The following is a 15,639-nucleotide window of genomic DNA, read 5'->3' as shown; positions in this document are numbered from 1 at the left end:
ATCTTTCACTTGCTACTCTCAGGTACAGATGCACCATAATTTTAAGTTTTCTTCTTATGTTCAGTATTCCCAGTGTTGTACAACACATTTTTAATTTTTTCAGCATGGAGGAAAACAGATTTGTGGATTGACTTAACGTCTTATCTAAATAAATAAATAGAAATTTCTAAAAAGCCAGAGAAAACAAGTAATTTTAATTAGTACAAAATTAACTAAATTAGCTATTAAAATTTGAAGATATATTTTAAGAATTGTTTGCTAAAATGAGGTTTATATGTAGACTATAAATTGAATTAAAGTTCAGAAGAAATGCTCATTTTATTAGATTTGCAGGCTAAATAAAAATCTATTTTAAATACTGGCTATTTTTCAAAAACCAGTGACAAAACAGGTTTGTCAAAAAACATGAACAAAGTTTTATTTATGTAAGTTACTTGGTTTAGTAAATATATTTACTCTGATACAATTCAAGAAGATATAGAAAAATTGAGACATTCTACAATTAGGGTCCCTCATTTGAAATCCAGTAAATTTGGGGTGGGGCTTGATATAAAATTATGTAAAATGGATAATGCCTTATTTGTACACTCATTAGACAAGAAGAGAAACTGGACCTGTGATTTCATTGAGCTAGTGAAGAAATTGTCTCTACTAGTACAAGTAAGCACCTCCTTTATAATTTATAGTCTTTTAAAGAGTTGCTTGATACTTGAGAAGTTTAAATGACACAGCTACTGTCAGTGACAGACCTCATTGCCTTGCTATACACTCAGACATCATATTTTCTAGGTACAATGAAGAAAATATGTTGTGTATTATAGGCTAAAGTTAAATATTATTTATAATTTTATATAGCAATGTTATAGGACACAATTTTTAAAAATAATTTTTGATAGCTTTTGGTTTGATATTCTTTTTGGTAGTTCTTATTCTAGTATTCTAGGCCATTCATAGTATAGTTCCAATTCTTTATTTTAATCAAACTTTTAGTTCTGTGTTCATGTAGTTCCTCATACATGAAATGGACTCTTCTCATCCCCAGTCCTTTTCCATTCCTAATTCTCTGGTCTTTTCTTTAAAATCCAATTTAGATGCTGCTTATTCAGAGTTGTCTTACAGATCTCTACATCAGCTCAAATTGAATTCCTATCCAAATTTCTTAGGCTATTTTACCTAGACCTCTTCCTTTGTTCTTTATTATGTACATTCTTTTATCATAAGTATTTGAGTTTATGTACGCTCCACTCATTAAATCATAAACTTAAGAGTATTAATTGTACTATATTACCTCAGTGTTTTATGTATATAGGCACTGTTCATTCCATTAAAAAACAAAAAAACTGACTTTAATTGAGATGTACAAAAAGTGGAATGAACTACATCTTGTTAACTTCATCCCTGGAAGTATCTAGAAGTTCATAGAATTAGAACTAGATGGCATTTTAGAGATTATTTGATCTAACCCCTGATTTTTACATATGAAGAAACTAACGCCCATGGAGCTTAAGAGACTTGCAAAAAGTTATACAGATCACAAGACAGACTGACTAATTAATAAATATTTTGCTAATAATTTCATCTGGCTGATTAATTTTTGCTAGGTGAGTAGGCTAATTGTATAATTAAAACTATGGAGCTTTAGAGCTGGAAAAGACTTGAGGTTCACTCAAAAGAATGGATCATAATTTTGAGAATGTACTCTTTCATTTACAAACCTTTTTCAGTTGTTTATTTAAAGTTTATTTTGAAAAAGCACAAATTCCTGTAGAAAAGATAATATGTTCTGCCGTATTTAGTAATGGGTGTACTAAGTAGCAGATCTAACAGCTTAACTTTTTATTTAAGATTTTCTTTTTAGTTATTTAGTGACTTGTGACTGATTGGCTCACTTCAATTTTTTTGAAAGAAATAGTGTAATTAGCAATAATAAACTCAGTTCCAGGTACTTTGTGTAGCACTAATTAAATACATTTAATTATCTTTCTGTTTATAGCAATTAATAATGCTTGAGTTATTGTACTCAAATATATGATACCCAAATAGTACATAATACTTTTCTTGGAGTTAAGCCAGGTGTGGGAAATAAAAATGATAGTAATTGAGCCAAAATGTCAGACTTTTGAAAAGGAAAAAAAATGTGTTGCTAATTGGTTCATGAATATTTTTTTTCCTCATTTAGCTTCCCTTATTCCATAGGTGTGGAGACTAAGGTACAGAAAGATTAGTTAATTTGCTCATTTATGCAGGTAGTGGTAGAAATAGTGTGATTTTTTTTTTTTTTTTTTTAAATCATGTCTGAACTCATATATACAAAAAGAGTATCTTTTTCATGGAACATATTTGAGGAAGCTTTGTTTCCTTAACTCAAAAAATTTTTGGTGCTCTTAATCTATCAAAATTAGTCATATTCTTTTGAATATCTTCTAATGGTTATTCATTTTTTGTTCTTTAAAGATGGATTTGATTTTTGCAGACAACCTGAAATTATTTGAAACTAACTGTAGTAATTGAGGTGGCAGTACCATTTTTATTTAAAAAAAAAAAGAAAAAAGATATGACTTAAGGTAACTTATTTTAGAATAAGAAGTAAATCATTTCATTATAAGGTAGTTTATTTTATAGATTCATAGAATGCCAAATCTGGAAAGGACCTTGAAGATCATTTGATCCATCTTCTTCATTTTTCAGATGAAGAAACTAAGGCCTAGGAAGAAGAAATTACATTCTTATGTAATTCAGCTGATATGAACCAAAGTCTTCTGACTTAGTTCAATTTATTATTAGATTATATGTTTTCTTGTGTAACTTTGAAGGTGGTATCAAAAATCTTTTGAGTAGGGCAGTGTTGTTGGAGTACAGTATATAGCCTCCCTTGGTACCTTCTTGGAATGATAGCATTCATTTGTAAGTGCTGATGTATTAGTAAGATCTCTCATTACTTTTTAGCTACACTTTGTCTAGCCACTGGTGTTTATCAGCATGGCATTTTAATAAACATTGGGAGTTCTTTTCTTTATAATTAGTAGAGAAGTAAGTGATTGCCCTTCTTTTATAGTTAGTCTTTTAAGGTTTTTTTTTTTTTAAAGTGAATTATTACCCTGAATTTAATATTAAATATCATATAGCTAATTAAGCTTGTACTGTAGTTATTTGTATTTAAGTAAATTAATTTTAGCACAAAATGTTATATTTCAGGTACTTCTGTGAATTCTTTATCCTGTATTACTTTTCTCTCATGTGGTACATTTTTTTCCATTTGTTATAGAAACATTTTTTCACTTTTTAAATATTATGCTTACTTGTTAAGCTTAATTGCTTTATGGCTTTTTATCTTTTTATTACATTAATGTGCTGAAGTTAATTTAACTATTCTCCTGTTATTAAAACAATTAGGCCACTTCCAGTTTTATGCAATGTACAAATAATGCTTTTTGTTGTTGTTTAAAAAATGTTTTATTGGTGCAATTCATCTTTTTTTTTTTTTTTAAAGTAATACTTTTAAGGAGGTTCCCAACAATGTGATTACTAAGTCAAAAGATTTCTTTTTTTTAAGCTTTTACAGACTGATTGCTTCTGAAAAGAATTTACTAAAAGTGAACAATTCCTCCATTGAGGAATAAGCCCACTTGCTATATTCCTGATATTTAATTTCATTGTTTTGAATTGTTTTTGTCAATTTGAGCATAAGGGGCACCTCATAGTTGTTTTAACTTACATCTTTATTGTTATTGAGATAAAACATTTTTTCAAATAATTTTCAACAGTTTGCATTTCTTTGAAAATTGTGTGTATCCTTTGGATATTCATTAAGGACGAGGAGTTTTTGTAAAATTTGAACAATTTCTTATATTTTAAATGGAAATGTTTTATTTATCATAGTTATAAATATTTTCTACAATCTACATTTTGTGTCATACGTAATTTTATTTTACTGTAACAAGAGTATGTCTTGTTATTAATATTCCTTTTATTCTTGATGTCAGCACTTTCCATTTTCTCCCACATTTTTAAAGATAATATTTAAGCTTATTTTTATTAAAATCTTTTGTTTTATAGCACTTTCATTTACAAATACATCTTTCCTCCTGTACCCAGTAATCCTTCCATTGTAACAGAATTGTAAAAACAAAAACATTTCCACAAAATCAATTAATACATCAACTATATTTGTCAGCACATTTGATTTCACATTATATTTCCTTACCTCTCCAAGGCATGGAGGTGGATGGTATATTGTCATATCTTCTCTAGGCTAACTTTAATCGTTAAAACTATGCAATATCTAATTTAATGGGTTTTTTTTTTTTTTGCTTATATTGTTATAGTCACTATATCTGTTATTTTCCTGTTTTTGCATCAGTTTGTTTTTCCCACATCCATTGAATTCTTCATATTCCTAATTTCTTATGATACAGTACTTTGCCATGTTATATATCTGTGTATAAGTAAGTGTAAGTATGTATTAAGTATAAGAATACATTATATATTTACATCTTATATATATATTTATTATTACACCATAAGAAATTAAGAATGGAAAAAATAAGTGAACATGGAAAGACTTAAGGACTGCTGCAGAAAAAAATAAGCAGAAACAAGAAAATGATATTTACTGTGACTACAACAATAAAAGCAGAAAAAATTAAATGAAATTTGTATAGTTATGATTAAAGTTAGCCTGGGGAAGAGGTGAGAAAATATAACTCTTGTCCTTGGAGAAATAGAGGTGTGAACTTTGGTTATGAACTGAATGCATCCTGACACAGTTTTTATGTTGATTGATTTTGTAGAAATGTTGGACTTGGTTTTTTGTTTATTTCATTTTAATTCTTTTACAGGGGAAGACATACTGGGTAGGGGAGAAGAAAGATATTTGTAAATGACCATGATATAAAACTATTTGTTATTTATTATATATGCATAAAATAAGAATTGCTTTGTAAAAAATTAATATGAATGTTTTTGTTATATGTAATATTTATATATCATGTATATTTATATGTCCTGGATTTCTGCATTGCCAGAGCTGGCTCTGTGTTTGAGAGGCTATGAAAGAACATGTGGGAGAGGAGGGGTATCAGGCTGCATACCAAACTGAAGGTCTCCAGAGCCCTTGATTTCAGTGTTACCTATGAAGCCTGGACAATCTGCCATCACTATGCTAGAAAACTGCTTCCATTTGAATTGTCTTAGGAAGATACTGAAACTTACTTGGTAATATAAGGTACCAAACACTGAAGTCCTCTCTCCAGCTGAACTGCTAAGCATTCATACTCTTCTATAGACAATGCAGCTTTGATGGGCTGGTCATGAAGTCTGAATGCCAAACATAATTTTACCTAAAAGACTATTTTGTGGAGAATTAGCAGAAGGCAAGCTTTCACATGGAAGTCAGAGGAATGAGTACAAAGACATTCTCAAGATCTCTTTGAAGAACTTTAGTGTTGATTGAAAGATATGAGACACTGATAAGGACTGAACAGCTGTGCTATATGAGCAATGCACAATCATAGTATTACAAAGAAAACGTGAGATGTGCATATCTAAAGACTTCAACCCAAGTGTTCAAACAGATTTAGTTTTACCTGTAGTAGAGCCTTTCGAGCTTATATTAGATTGATTTGCCACAGTTGGACACCCTATATCCTGTTTCCAAATCATGATGTTATTGGTCCTTTTTGAGTACAAAGGATGAACAACAACATTTATGTATAAAGATGTATCTATACGTATTTATTTTAAAGTTTATTTTTCAACTTCAGTTCACTAAGTATATGTGGTATGACATGGATCTAAATTTTTTTCATTTGTGTTAGTGCTGAAATGCTGAAACAGGATAAAGAATTAACAATAGTTAATATTAAATGCATGATTCAGACTAAAAAGTAAAAGCAAGCTTTTAATATATTGTTGTTTAATAAGGAATCACTTATAACCAGAATTGAAGAATTTATGTTTAACTTTATTCAAACTGACTTTAAAATAGAATATAGTGTAACCAAGATAATGTTCAATAAATGTTTATCTTTCCTAAAGACCTTCAGAAAAGAGCAGTCTATAAATTTTACCTCAATGACTCATTCCCATCTTTGACATTTGCTGCTAAAAGAATCTCCTATTACAAATGTCTTTACAGTACATGAACAAGTATTTATTGAGCATGTTGTACTTTTTTTTTTTTTTTGATAGATGTTTTCCTGATCCCTTGTTAAAGGGATGTAATGAATGTAATGAATGTAATGTAAATGGAGTAATGATCAACTTTTAGTTGTATAATTTCATGAAAGCTTGCCAACTTCTTTTTAGAGAAAATAAGAGTGTTTTTTCAATTTTGGTTGAGTCTATTGCAAGCCAATCTAGTGCATCAGATTCAAAACCAAAATAAAATGAGTTGCTTGTAAATGTCAAACAGTAAAAGGTTTGTGTAGGATTATATACTAAGGATACTCAGCAAGGATTCAGATAAGTGCAAATTTTCTGAATCTTTGTGGACTGAGCATTTACTGGTCAGAAAGCTAAGGGAAAAGGAGCTCCATGATTTCTTGTATCCTGGCTTTTATACTTAGACCTTCAGGAAGTAATGTTAGTGACTCCCTATGAATTCTGGGAACAATTATAAACTCCTCTGGCATTTAAAATATTTCACAACTTGAGCCTAACATATGTTTTCTTATTTCAGGAGGGGCTCCCCAATGATCCTCTCTATCCCCAAAACTTTTTTTCTGGACTTCTTTTCCTTCTTGCCAACTGCCTTACCACTCTGGACAAATCAACAACTTAGAATTCTTTTCTCTTGATTGGCGACTGTCTGCCTAGAACATTTTCAGAAGGAGTCCCAGCCAAGTTTCTCTCCCCTACTGATTCCACTCTATGTATTTTTTTTCTCCTCCTCACCAACTGCTTTGCTTCTGCTTGTGTACCCTTCTTTTCTTCTCTACCATCCCCCCAGCTTTTTTTTTTTTTTATGTAGTCTTTTTCCATTAAAATGTAAGATCCTTGAAGACAAGAGTCTGACTGTATTTAATAAATATATTCCATACCTTTGTGCTGGCTATCCTTTATGGCTGAAATATACTTTAAACTTTATTTCTGGTTATATACTTTTTTTTTTTTTTTTTTTTTTTTTTTGCTGAGGCAGTTGGAGTTAAATGACTTGCCTAAGATCACATAGCTAGGAAGTAAGTATTCAGTGTCTGAGGTCAGATTTGAACCCAGGTCCTTCTGACTTAAGGGCCAGCACTCTATCCACTATGCCATCCAGCTGCCTCCAGTTAAATACTTTTTGTTTTTAAACAATTCTTGTACTTCATGGTACATAGTGCTTCTTCACTAATATTATTTTGAAGCCTATTTTACCCATGGCGTATCTCTGTTTTGCATTCTGTAACTGTTTCCCAGACTAATATGATGGATTCTTATTTCAGGGAAAAGCTTATGGTCATTAAAAGTATGATGCATCTCTTTTAATGCTATTTCTTATTCTCTTGTTGCATATCAGAGATTGATTCTGTAGTTCAAAAATGGTAGCTCCGCTGGAGGAGATAATTTGTTATAAAAATTTTGACTTATCTTACCCTTTTAATTTTTTTTTCTTTTCATGGTATGTTTCTAATTTCATCCTTAAATGCCTTGGGGATGATTTGACTTAATTCAATTTCTTTTCATTTTCTGTTTTGTGTTTTCCTTCCACAGCTTGTCATTTCATAAGACAACAACACCATTTCATAAGGTGATATTTCTTATAACATCTTCCCATCTTTATCTTTTTTTTTTTTTTTTTTTTTGAGGCTGGGGTTAAGTGACTTGCCCAGGGTCACACAGCTAGGAAGTGTTAAGTGTCTGAGACCAGATTTGAACTCTGGTCCTCCTGAATTCAAGGCTAGTGCTCTATCCACTGCGCCACCTAGCTGCCCCGACATCTTATCATCTTTAAATGATGTTGATATTTTGAACTAGTATTGCTTTTGATGACTGCCTTTTCTTTCTACTAAGTGTGTTGTTCTAAGTATTTCTTTTTATTTATTTATTTTTTGATGATTTATGTCAGTTAAACTTTCTTAGGAAAGAATAATAGTATATGTTTTTGAATCTTGTTTTCCAATATCAACAACTAGTTTAAACAGATCATGTTGGAGCTGTTGCATATTTAGTATTGATATTGATCTTTATAGTCAGTGGTCTGACTTTACATGCCCTTCCCCTCCATCAGAAACCTGGCATTTGTTTTTTTCTTTTTTTTTTTTAATGAAGCTTTTAATTTTCAAAACATATGTATGTATAATTTTTCAACATTGACCCTTGCACAGGCTTGCGTTCCAAATTTTTCCCTCCTTTCCCTCACCCCCTCTCCTAGGTAGCAAGCAATCCAATATGTTATACATGTTAAAATATATGTTAAATCCAACATATGCAAACATATTTATACAATTCTCTTGCTGCATAAGAAAAATAAGATCAAAAAGGAAAGTAAATGAGTAAGAAAACAAAATGCAAGTGAACAACAACAAACAGATCCACATTCAGTTCCCACAGTCCTTTCTCTGGGTGTAGATGTCTCTCTTCATTACAAGATCATTGGAACTGGTATCAATCATCTCATTGTTGGAAAGAGTCACATTCCATCAGAATTGATTGTCATATAATATTGATGTTGCTGGATACAATGATCTCTTGGTTCTGCTCATTTCACTTAGCTTTAGTTTATATAAGTCTCTCCAGGCCCTTCTAAAATCATCTTCCAGTTCGTTTCTTTTAGAACAATAATATCCTGTAACATTCATATACCAAAAGTTACTTAGCCATGTTTCAACTGATGAGCATCCACTCAGTTTCCAGTTTCTTAAGTAACCTGGCATTTCTTAATAAAGTATAATCATTTTCATTTTTTGTGATTGTTTCCTGCCATTTGTCTTGAAGAAGACATGAAACTTCTGTATGGCCTATAAATCTTTTAGTTATTCCATTTCTGCTGAACCATATTTTCTATTTCATTTGGAAAATTGTATTTGTAAAATGCATTTGCATTTTGCTCTCATCCTTCAGACTTGCTTTTGCTTTGAAGTTACTAAATAATTTGGAGGGTTTTTAACAAGTTTCTCAAATAAATTTTCCATCTATCACTGCCCAGCCTGATTTTGGAACTTATATGGTAATTTTGACAGCTTGTCCTCATTTGGAGCATTGCAATACAAGATGACCAAGTATTTCATTAATCACCATTATAAAATGAACTGTGCTATTTTCTTTATTTGCCTTTTCCAAGGAGAAGCTAGAAATGGTCTTACCATCTAATTGCAACTTGTTTTAATCTTTTGGTTTCATTTATTCTGAGAATATCAAAGTAGAAATAATTTGGGTCTTCTCTGAACATTTTCTATCCTCATATCATTATCCTTCCTATTGAAGGCCTATTGATTCTATATATTATGCTTTCGAGGGTAGGGAAGACAATTTGGAATTGAGTAAATCAAGTAATTAAAATTCTTGTACCTTTTTATCCAGAGATTCTACTATTAGTAGAATAATACCTAAGAACATCATTGACACCCCCTCTTTAAAAAAAAAAAATCCATGTACACCAATAAAGTCAATATGCATTTTATTAAGTGACTACTCTGTGCTAGATATTGGGGATAATAGGGTGAGTGAAAATTTCCAAAAAAGTTTCTGAGTAAATTATAATTGATTTTATTAATTATAGTCAGCAAATCATAAAATGAGTTCATTTGTTCCTCTCAGTGAGCAAGGAAACTTAACCTGTGGAACCTTCAATACTTATAAAGCCTGTGGAGAAGAGATGAACCTCAGGGTGGAAATCCACTCTGATGGCTTATTCTAATGAGGGTCTGCTAGAGTGACTGATCATTCAATCTTGGTTAAAGAAACTTAACTATACTTATACCAATTCTCTCTAAGGTAATCTAAACAAAAGGGAGAAAGCTGTGTAAAACAAGATAGGCTGGAATCCACTGATTCATCTTAACTGAAATTTCTTTACTTTTTGATCAGATCTAAAGTTTTTCAGTCTAAGATTTCATATTATTATTAGCCTTGCACTTCAGAGGCTGTCTGAATAACCTACAGTGTTTAATATTTGAATGAAGAAATAGGAATGTGGAAGCCAGTAATTGTTTATTAATAGAAGAAAAATAATTTCTCTCAACACAAAGAAATGCAGAAAGACAAGTTGTGCCCCGAGAAGCTCACATTCTAATGGGGGAGATAACATATAAACAACTATGGACAAACAAGTTACACACAGGATTAATTTTTCATAGGAAATAATTAACAGAAGAGACACAATGCATAATGAGTTCAGAGTTTAAGATGTCTACTGGACATGTAAATTGAGATGTTTGAAAATCTAATTGGAGAGTTCTCCACGTTTGTGGGAGTAGCAAAAACTGGGAACAAAAGTAGATGCTCATTAGACTGGGGAATAGCTAAAGTAAGTAAGAGCAGGATTTTTAAATTGAGTACCAACAGCTTAGTTTGTAGATCTTTGGGCTAAAATCTTTTTTTTGCTCTTGTACTGTTGTGAGTACAGATATGAAAGGAAGCTTCACTAGGCCTGAAATGCTATATTCCTTTCCTGATACTTTCTTTTTTCATCTTCTTTGCTAGCATGACACAGTCATCTTTTTTGATTGAGGTTGGGAAGTAGCAAAAAACTATCAAAAGGAAAACAAAACAATCAACAGCTCCCAGTGGAGAAACACTTAGTAGCAAAGCTGTAATAACCAAAGAAAGAACTGTAGGAGGGCAAACACTACAGAAGTTGAATAGATTTTCTATTAATGGAAGGAAACAGTGATACAGAAATAAAAAAAAAAAAAAAACTAAGTAATCTAAGTAGTTTAGATATGAGCTTTATCTTATGTTGAGAATACTTATCTAGGTATTTATCTCTTAAAGTTTAGTCTGACAGGTTTACTTTGCCTTTCCTAAATATGTTGAGTTGTAAGCTCTTTGAGAGCAAAACTTATTTTTGCTTTTATATTGTTTGTCCCATGCCTAGCCCTTTTTTTAATTATTAATTTTATAATTATAACTTTTTTTTGACAGTACATATGCAGAGGTATTTTTTTTTTTTTTTTTTACATTATACCTTGCACTCCTTTCTGTTCCAAATTTTCCCCTCTTTCCCTCTACCCTTTCCCCTAGATGGCAGGCATTTCCATACATATTAAATATGTTATAGTATATCCTAGATACAATATGTGTGTGCAGAACCGAATTTTTTTATTGTTGTTGTTGTAAAGGAAGAATTGGATTCAGAAGGTAAAAATAACCTGGGGAGAAAAACAAAAATGCAAACAGTTTACACTCATTTCTCAGTGTTCCTTCTCTGGATGTAGCTGATTCTGAGCATCATTGATCAACTGGAACTGGATTAGATCTTCTCTTTGTCGATCCATTTGTTTGATTCCATCAGAATACATCCTCATACAGTATCATTGTTGAAGTGTATAATGACCTCCTGGTTCTGCTCATTTCACTCAGCATCAGTTCATGCAATTCTCTCCAAGCCTCTCTGTATTCATCCTGCTGTCATTTCTTACAGTACAATAATATTCCATAACATTCATATACTATAGTTTACCCAACCATTCTTCAATTGATGGGCATCCATTCATTTTCCAGTTTCTAGCCACTATGAAAAGGGCTGCCACAAACATTTTGGCACATACAGGTCCCTTTCCCTTCTTTAATATTTTTTTGGGATATAAGCCCAGTAGTAGCCTAGCTCTTTGTAGGCACTTTTTTTTTTCTCCATTCATTCATGCATTCAAGTGTGATAAGAGAAAGGCAACCTGGAATTTTAGATGCCTTATCAATAGTCTGCTGAATGAATAAAGCTCCATTTAGATATTGATGTTCAGTAAAGAATTAATTCTCCCTGGCTTGATCATTTTGGTCTGTAAGTATGCTGCCACTTTACAATCTCTGCCTGTACACTCCATCTGCTTTCTACTGCCCCTTGTTGCTAACATTGGTCAAACAGCAAGCATATAGTAGGGTAATCCTGCTTTTGGTCTGTTAATTCAGGATCACAGAAGGAAAGATATTGTTGATTTTTTAGCAGCTATATATGATAGAAAAATTATCCCAATTTGTTCTTGGCCTGTTATTTTGCTTTAGCAGTTATTAGATGTAATTTGGAATGCAACCAATTCTAAATTTTGTAACATAGACATAGTTCCTGCTATTTTGAGATGGCAAAACTTCTAATGTTTGGAAAAGTCAGTTTTTAGTCCAGATTTTATCATTGATTTGAGTCATGACAATAGATACACTCTTTTGCATCATCTAACATGTAAAAAAATGCCTTTCACATACATAATAATTACATGTATGTAATGAAAAGATTTTTTACAAATACCCTATAGCAAAGCAAGGATTATTATTCTCACTTTACAGGTAAGTCTCAGGGAACTTGTGACTTCTCTGTAGTCACAGAAGTATTAGACCAAAAACAGCATACTCACGTTACTTTTTCTTTCTTCCTGTGTAAAACATATATATTTGCATACCTGATCTTAAGCAAATTGTCATAAAACTCTAGAATTAGAAAAAACTAGATGACCCAAACCAAAACATTTCAGACAACTCAGCATATTTATTCTTTGAAATTGTTAGAATTTTTAATACATTCATCATAAAATATTTAAATATATGATAATTAATTGATTTAATTTATAAATGTACACAATTTCACTTTAATAAATTCTTTTATTAAAAAGAATACTTAGTTTTATTTAAGAACTCTCACTGTGAAAGTCTTCTTTAAATCAAAATCCTAATGCTACAATTTAAACCTACTGTATCTTATATTTTGGTGGTGATGAAAAAACGTTTTCACTACCTTGTTTACTATCTTCAGAGGATGGGCAGGTGCATTGTATCATTTAATTATCTGAGCATGAACATCTGGATCCTGAGCTGCTGCTACCTGTAGCAACTCTCATTAATTTAGATCTCCTAGAATTTTCCCTTCCTTAAGCTGTTCCTTTTTGTCTAGAGTGGAAAAACTGCTTGTGAAGGCTGCAAGAGCTGCATGTGTTTGAAAGAAAATATGGAGATTGTTTGTGGATAATTTAAAAGATATTTGACATGGCCATTTCAGAACTTTACTGTTTCCCCAGCATGTATAATCAATATAGGATAGAAGGAACTTTCTAAGAGTTTTAATAACTGCTACTTCTTTTGGTAATTCAAGTGGGAAGAAGTGATCCAACCAGGTGAAACCTAGAAAGAATCTCTAGGAACTAATGAAATCGTGAATGGGAAACCGAAGCATATAAAGGCACTTATGTTATCCTTACTCTTTCCAACTGAAATTGGAGGATCATATAAGAATTGAACGGCTGACTAAGAAGAAGGTGTCAAAGGACAGAATTTGCCTTTCTAGAATATGATGGTATATTGATAGGATTTTTGACCTGGGATAAATTGCATCTAGTGCTGATTGATTCTAAGATGAAATTGTGATGCTCTGCTTTTCAGTTTGGAGTTTGGTTTTTTTTTTTTTTTTTTTTTTCATTTATAGATGTATAGGATCTCATTAATTCTGTACTTGTGCACATTTTCTTATTTCTGTTTTTAAAATTATAAATAAATCTACTTTCTCTTCTCCTCCCCAAACTGAGAATGAAAGAAAACATAACTGCTATTATCAACATGTATAGTCAAACAAATTTTCCACACAGCTCCATCCAAAAAAAAAAAAAAAAACCCACCAAAAAAAACCAACTTTCATTCTGTCCTTAATTTTTCATCTCTTTCTCTGAAGATAGATAGAATATTTTATCATTAGTTCTCTATACTTGTGGTTAGGGCTTACACTGATGATCAAAAATCCTAAATTGTTTGTCTTTACCATATTATACACTATATATAGATTATTCTGTTTCCATTCTCCACTTTATTTGTACTTTCAAATTATTTGCCACCTCAAAAAGTGTTATAAATAGTTTTGCTCCATGGTTAACATATATTGGATTACTTGTTGTTTAGGGGAAGGGAGTGAGAAGGGAGGGAGAACAATTTGGTTTTGCAAGAATGAAAACTATCTTTGCATGTATTTTGAAAATAAAAACAAACTAGTAAAAAGCAAAGAAAATAAATATTTTTGTACATAAAGTCTGTTTTGCTTAAGATTAATCTCACCTTTAAACTATGCTCCTACTAATTTCTTCCCCTTTTAACATTTTTCTATTAAGTAAGATATATACATTGAATGTATATATTCTTCCTTCGATATGTTCAGATGAAAATGAGGTTCAAGCATCAGCCTCTTTTCCATCCTCCCCTTCTTTGTTTGTATCGCTATCTACTTGTGCACCTTGATTATGTTGGATAATTTTCCCTAACATTCCTTTTCCTTCCTTCTCCATCTTCTCTGCCCCCCCCCCCCAGTTTATTCCTTTTCTTTTTCCAGTTTTCTCTTAAGATCATCAAGATATAATTCTGATAGGGGTCCTTATGTATGTATGTATCGTGTACCCAAAATGGAATGTAAGTTGTTTCTATCTTTAGTCCTTTATCATCATTCATGTTTTATCTTTTTTGCTTCTATATAGCTCTGGTGTTTTCTTTAGGAATGCTTGGAATCCATTATTTCATTAAAGTTCCATTTTTTTTTTTTTTTTATTATATTCCATTTTATTGAGTAAGTTATTCTTGGCAGTAAGCCTTTGTCATATTCCAAGCTTTTCTCTCCTTAAAGAGGTTGCTAAATCATGTGCAATCCTGACGTAACTTCTCATTCCTTGAATTCTTTCATTCTGGCTGTTTGCATTAATTTTCTTAACCTGGAAATTCTGGGTTTTGGTTATAATGTTTCTAGAAATTTCATTCAAGGGTTTCTTTCAGAATGTGATACTGATAGGTCACTTTTTTTATTTCCACTTTGCCTTCTGGTTCTAAAAGCTCTGGACAATTTTCTTTTAAGATTTTTTGAAGTAATAATATTTAGGCTCATATTTTGGTCTTGATATTCAGCTTGTCTGATAATTCTTAAATTTTTTTCTCCTTGATGTTCTCTCAAGGCTGGTTGTTTTTACCATGAAATATCTTAGAGACACAGTGGATGAAATTTGGGCCTGGAGTTAGGAAGTCCTGAGCTGAACTTCAATTTCATATATTCACTAGCAACTAGCTGTTGAGCTTGTGCAAGTCACTTAACCTTTGTTTCAGTTTTCTCAACTGTAAAATAGGATTTCTAATAACACCTACATCACAAAATTGTTTTAAGGATCAAAAGAAATAATATTTGTAAAGCACTTCCTTAGAACAGTTTAAAAATACTTATAGTACATAGTTTAAAAAAATGCTTATTCCCTCTCTTATTTTCTTTCTCTTTTTTTTTGGGGGGGGGGAGAGGCTTTGTTTTATTATTTTGTGTCTCATGAAGTCTGGCTTTTATTTGGTTCCTCCTAATTTTCAGAGAGTTGGGCAAACCTTAGGCAAGGTTTTATACCTCTTACGCCAAACTTAATTCCCTTTTCAATTCTTTTCCAGTTTTTTCTTCTAATGTATGTGTTATATTGACAAAAAATATTTTAAGTATTTTTTATACTCTTGCTTCATTTCTTCCAGGATTTGCAGTTGAATTTGTACTCATTCTGTGCTTGACAG

At 31.4% G+C, this 15,639-nt stretch overlaps 1 protein-coding gene across 10 annotated transcripts in view; it reads left to right on the top strand.

Moving 5' to 3' along the window:
• Window positions 1–15,639, top strand: part of WDR20 (WD repeat domain 20) — a 94,426-nt gene that overhangs the window by 20,097 nt on the left and 58,690 nt on the right. The window contains exon 1 of one of the 10 annotated variants that reach the window (XM_074291218.1): window positions 254–660. The exons of the other annotated variants lie outside the window; for them this stretch is intronic. Coding sequence (XP_074147319.1) covers window positions 565–660 — 96 coding nt within the window. The 5' untranslated portion in view covers window positions 254–564. Of the gene's footprint in view, window positions 1–253; window positions 661–15,639 lie in introns of those variants that run through there. 10 annotated transcript variants of the gene reach the window in all.

Source organism: Sminthopsis crassicaudata, chromosome 2, assembly GCF_048593235.1.
Source record: "Sminthopsis crassicaudata isolate SCR6 chromosome 2, ASM4859323v1, whole genome shotgun sequence".
Classification (NCBI taxonomy): domain Eukaryota; kingdom Metazoa; phylum Chordata; class Mammalia; order Dasyuromorphia; family Dasyuridae; genus Sminthopsis; species Sminthopsis crassicaudata.
This window is presented reverse-complemented; position numbering and strand designations above follow the sequence as displayed.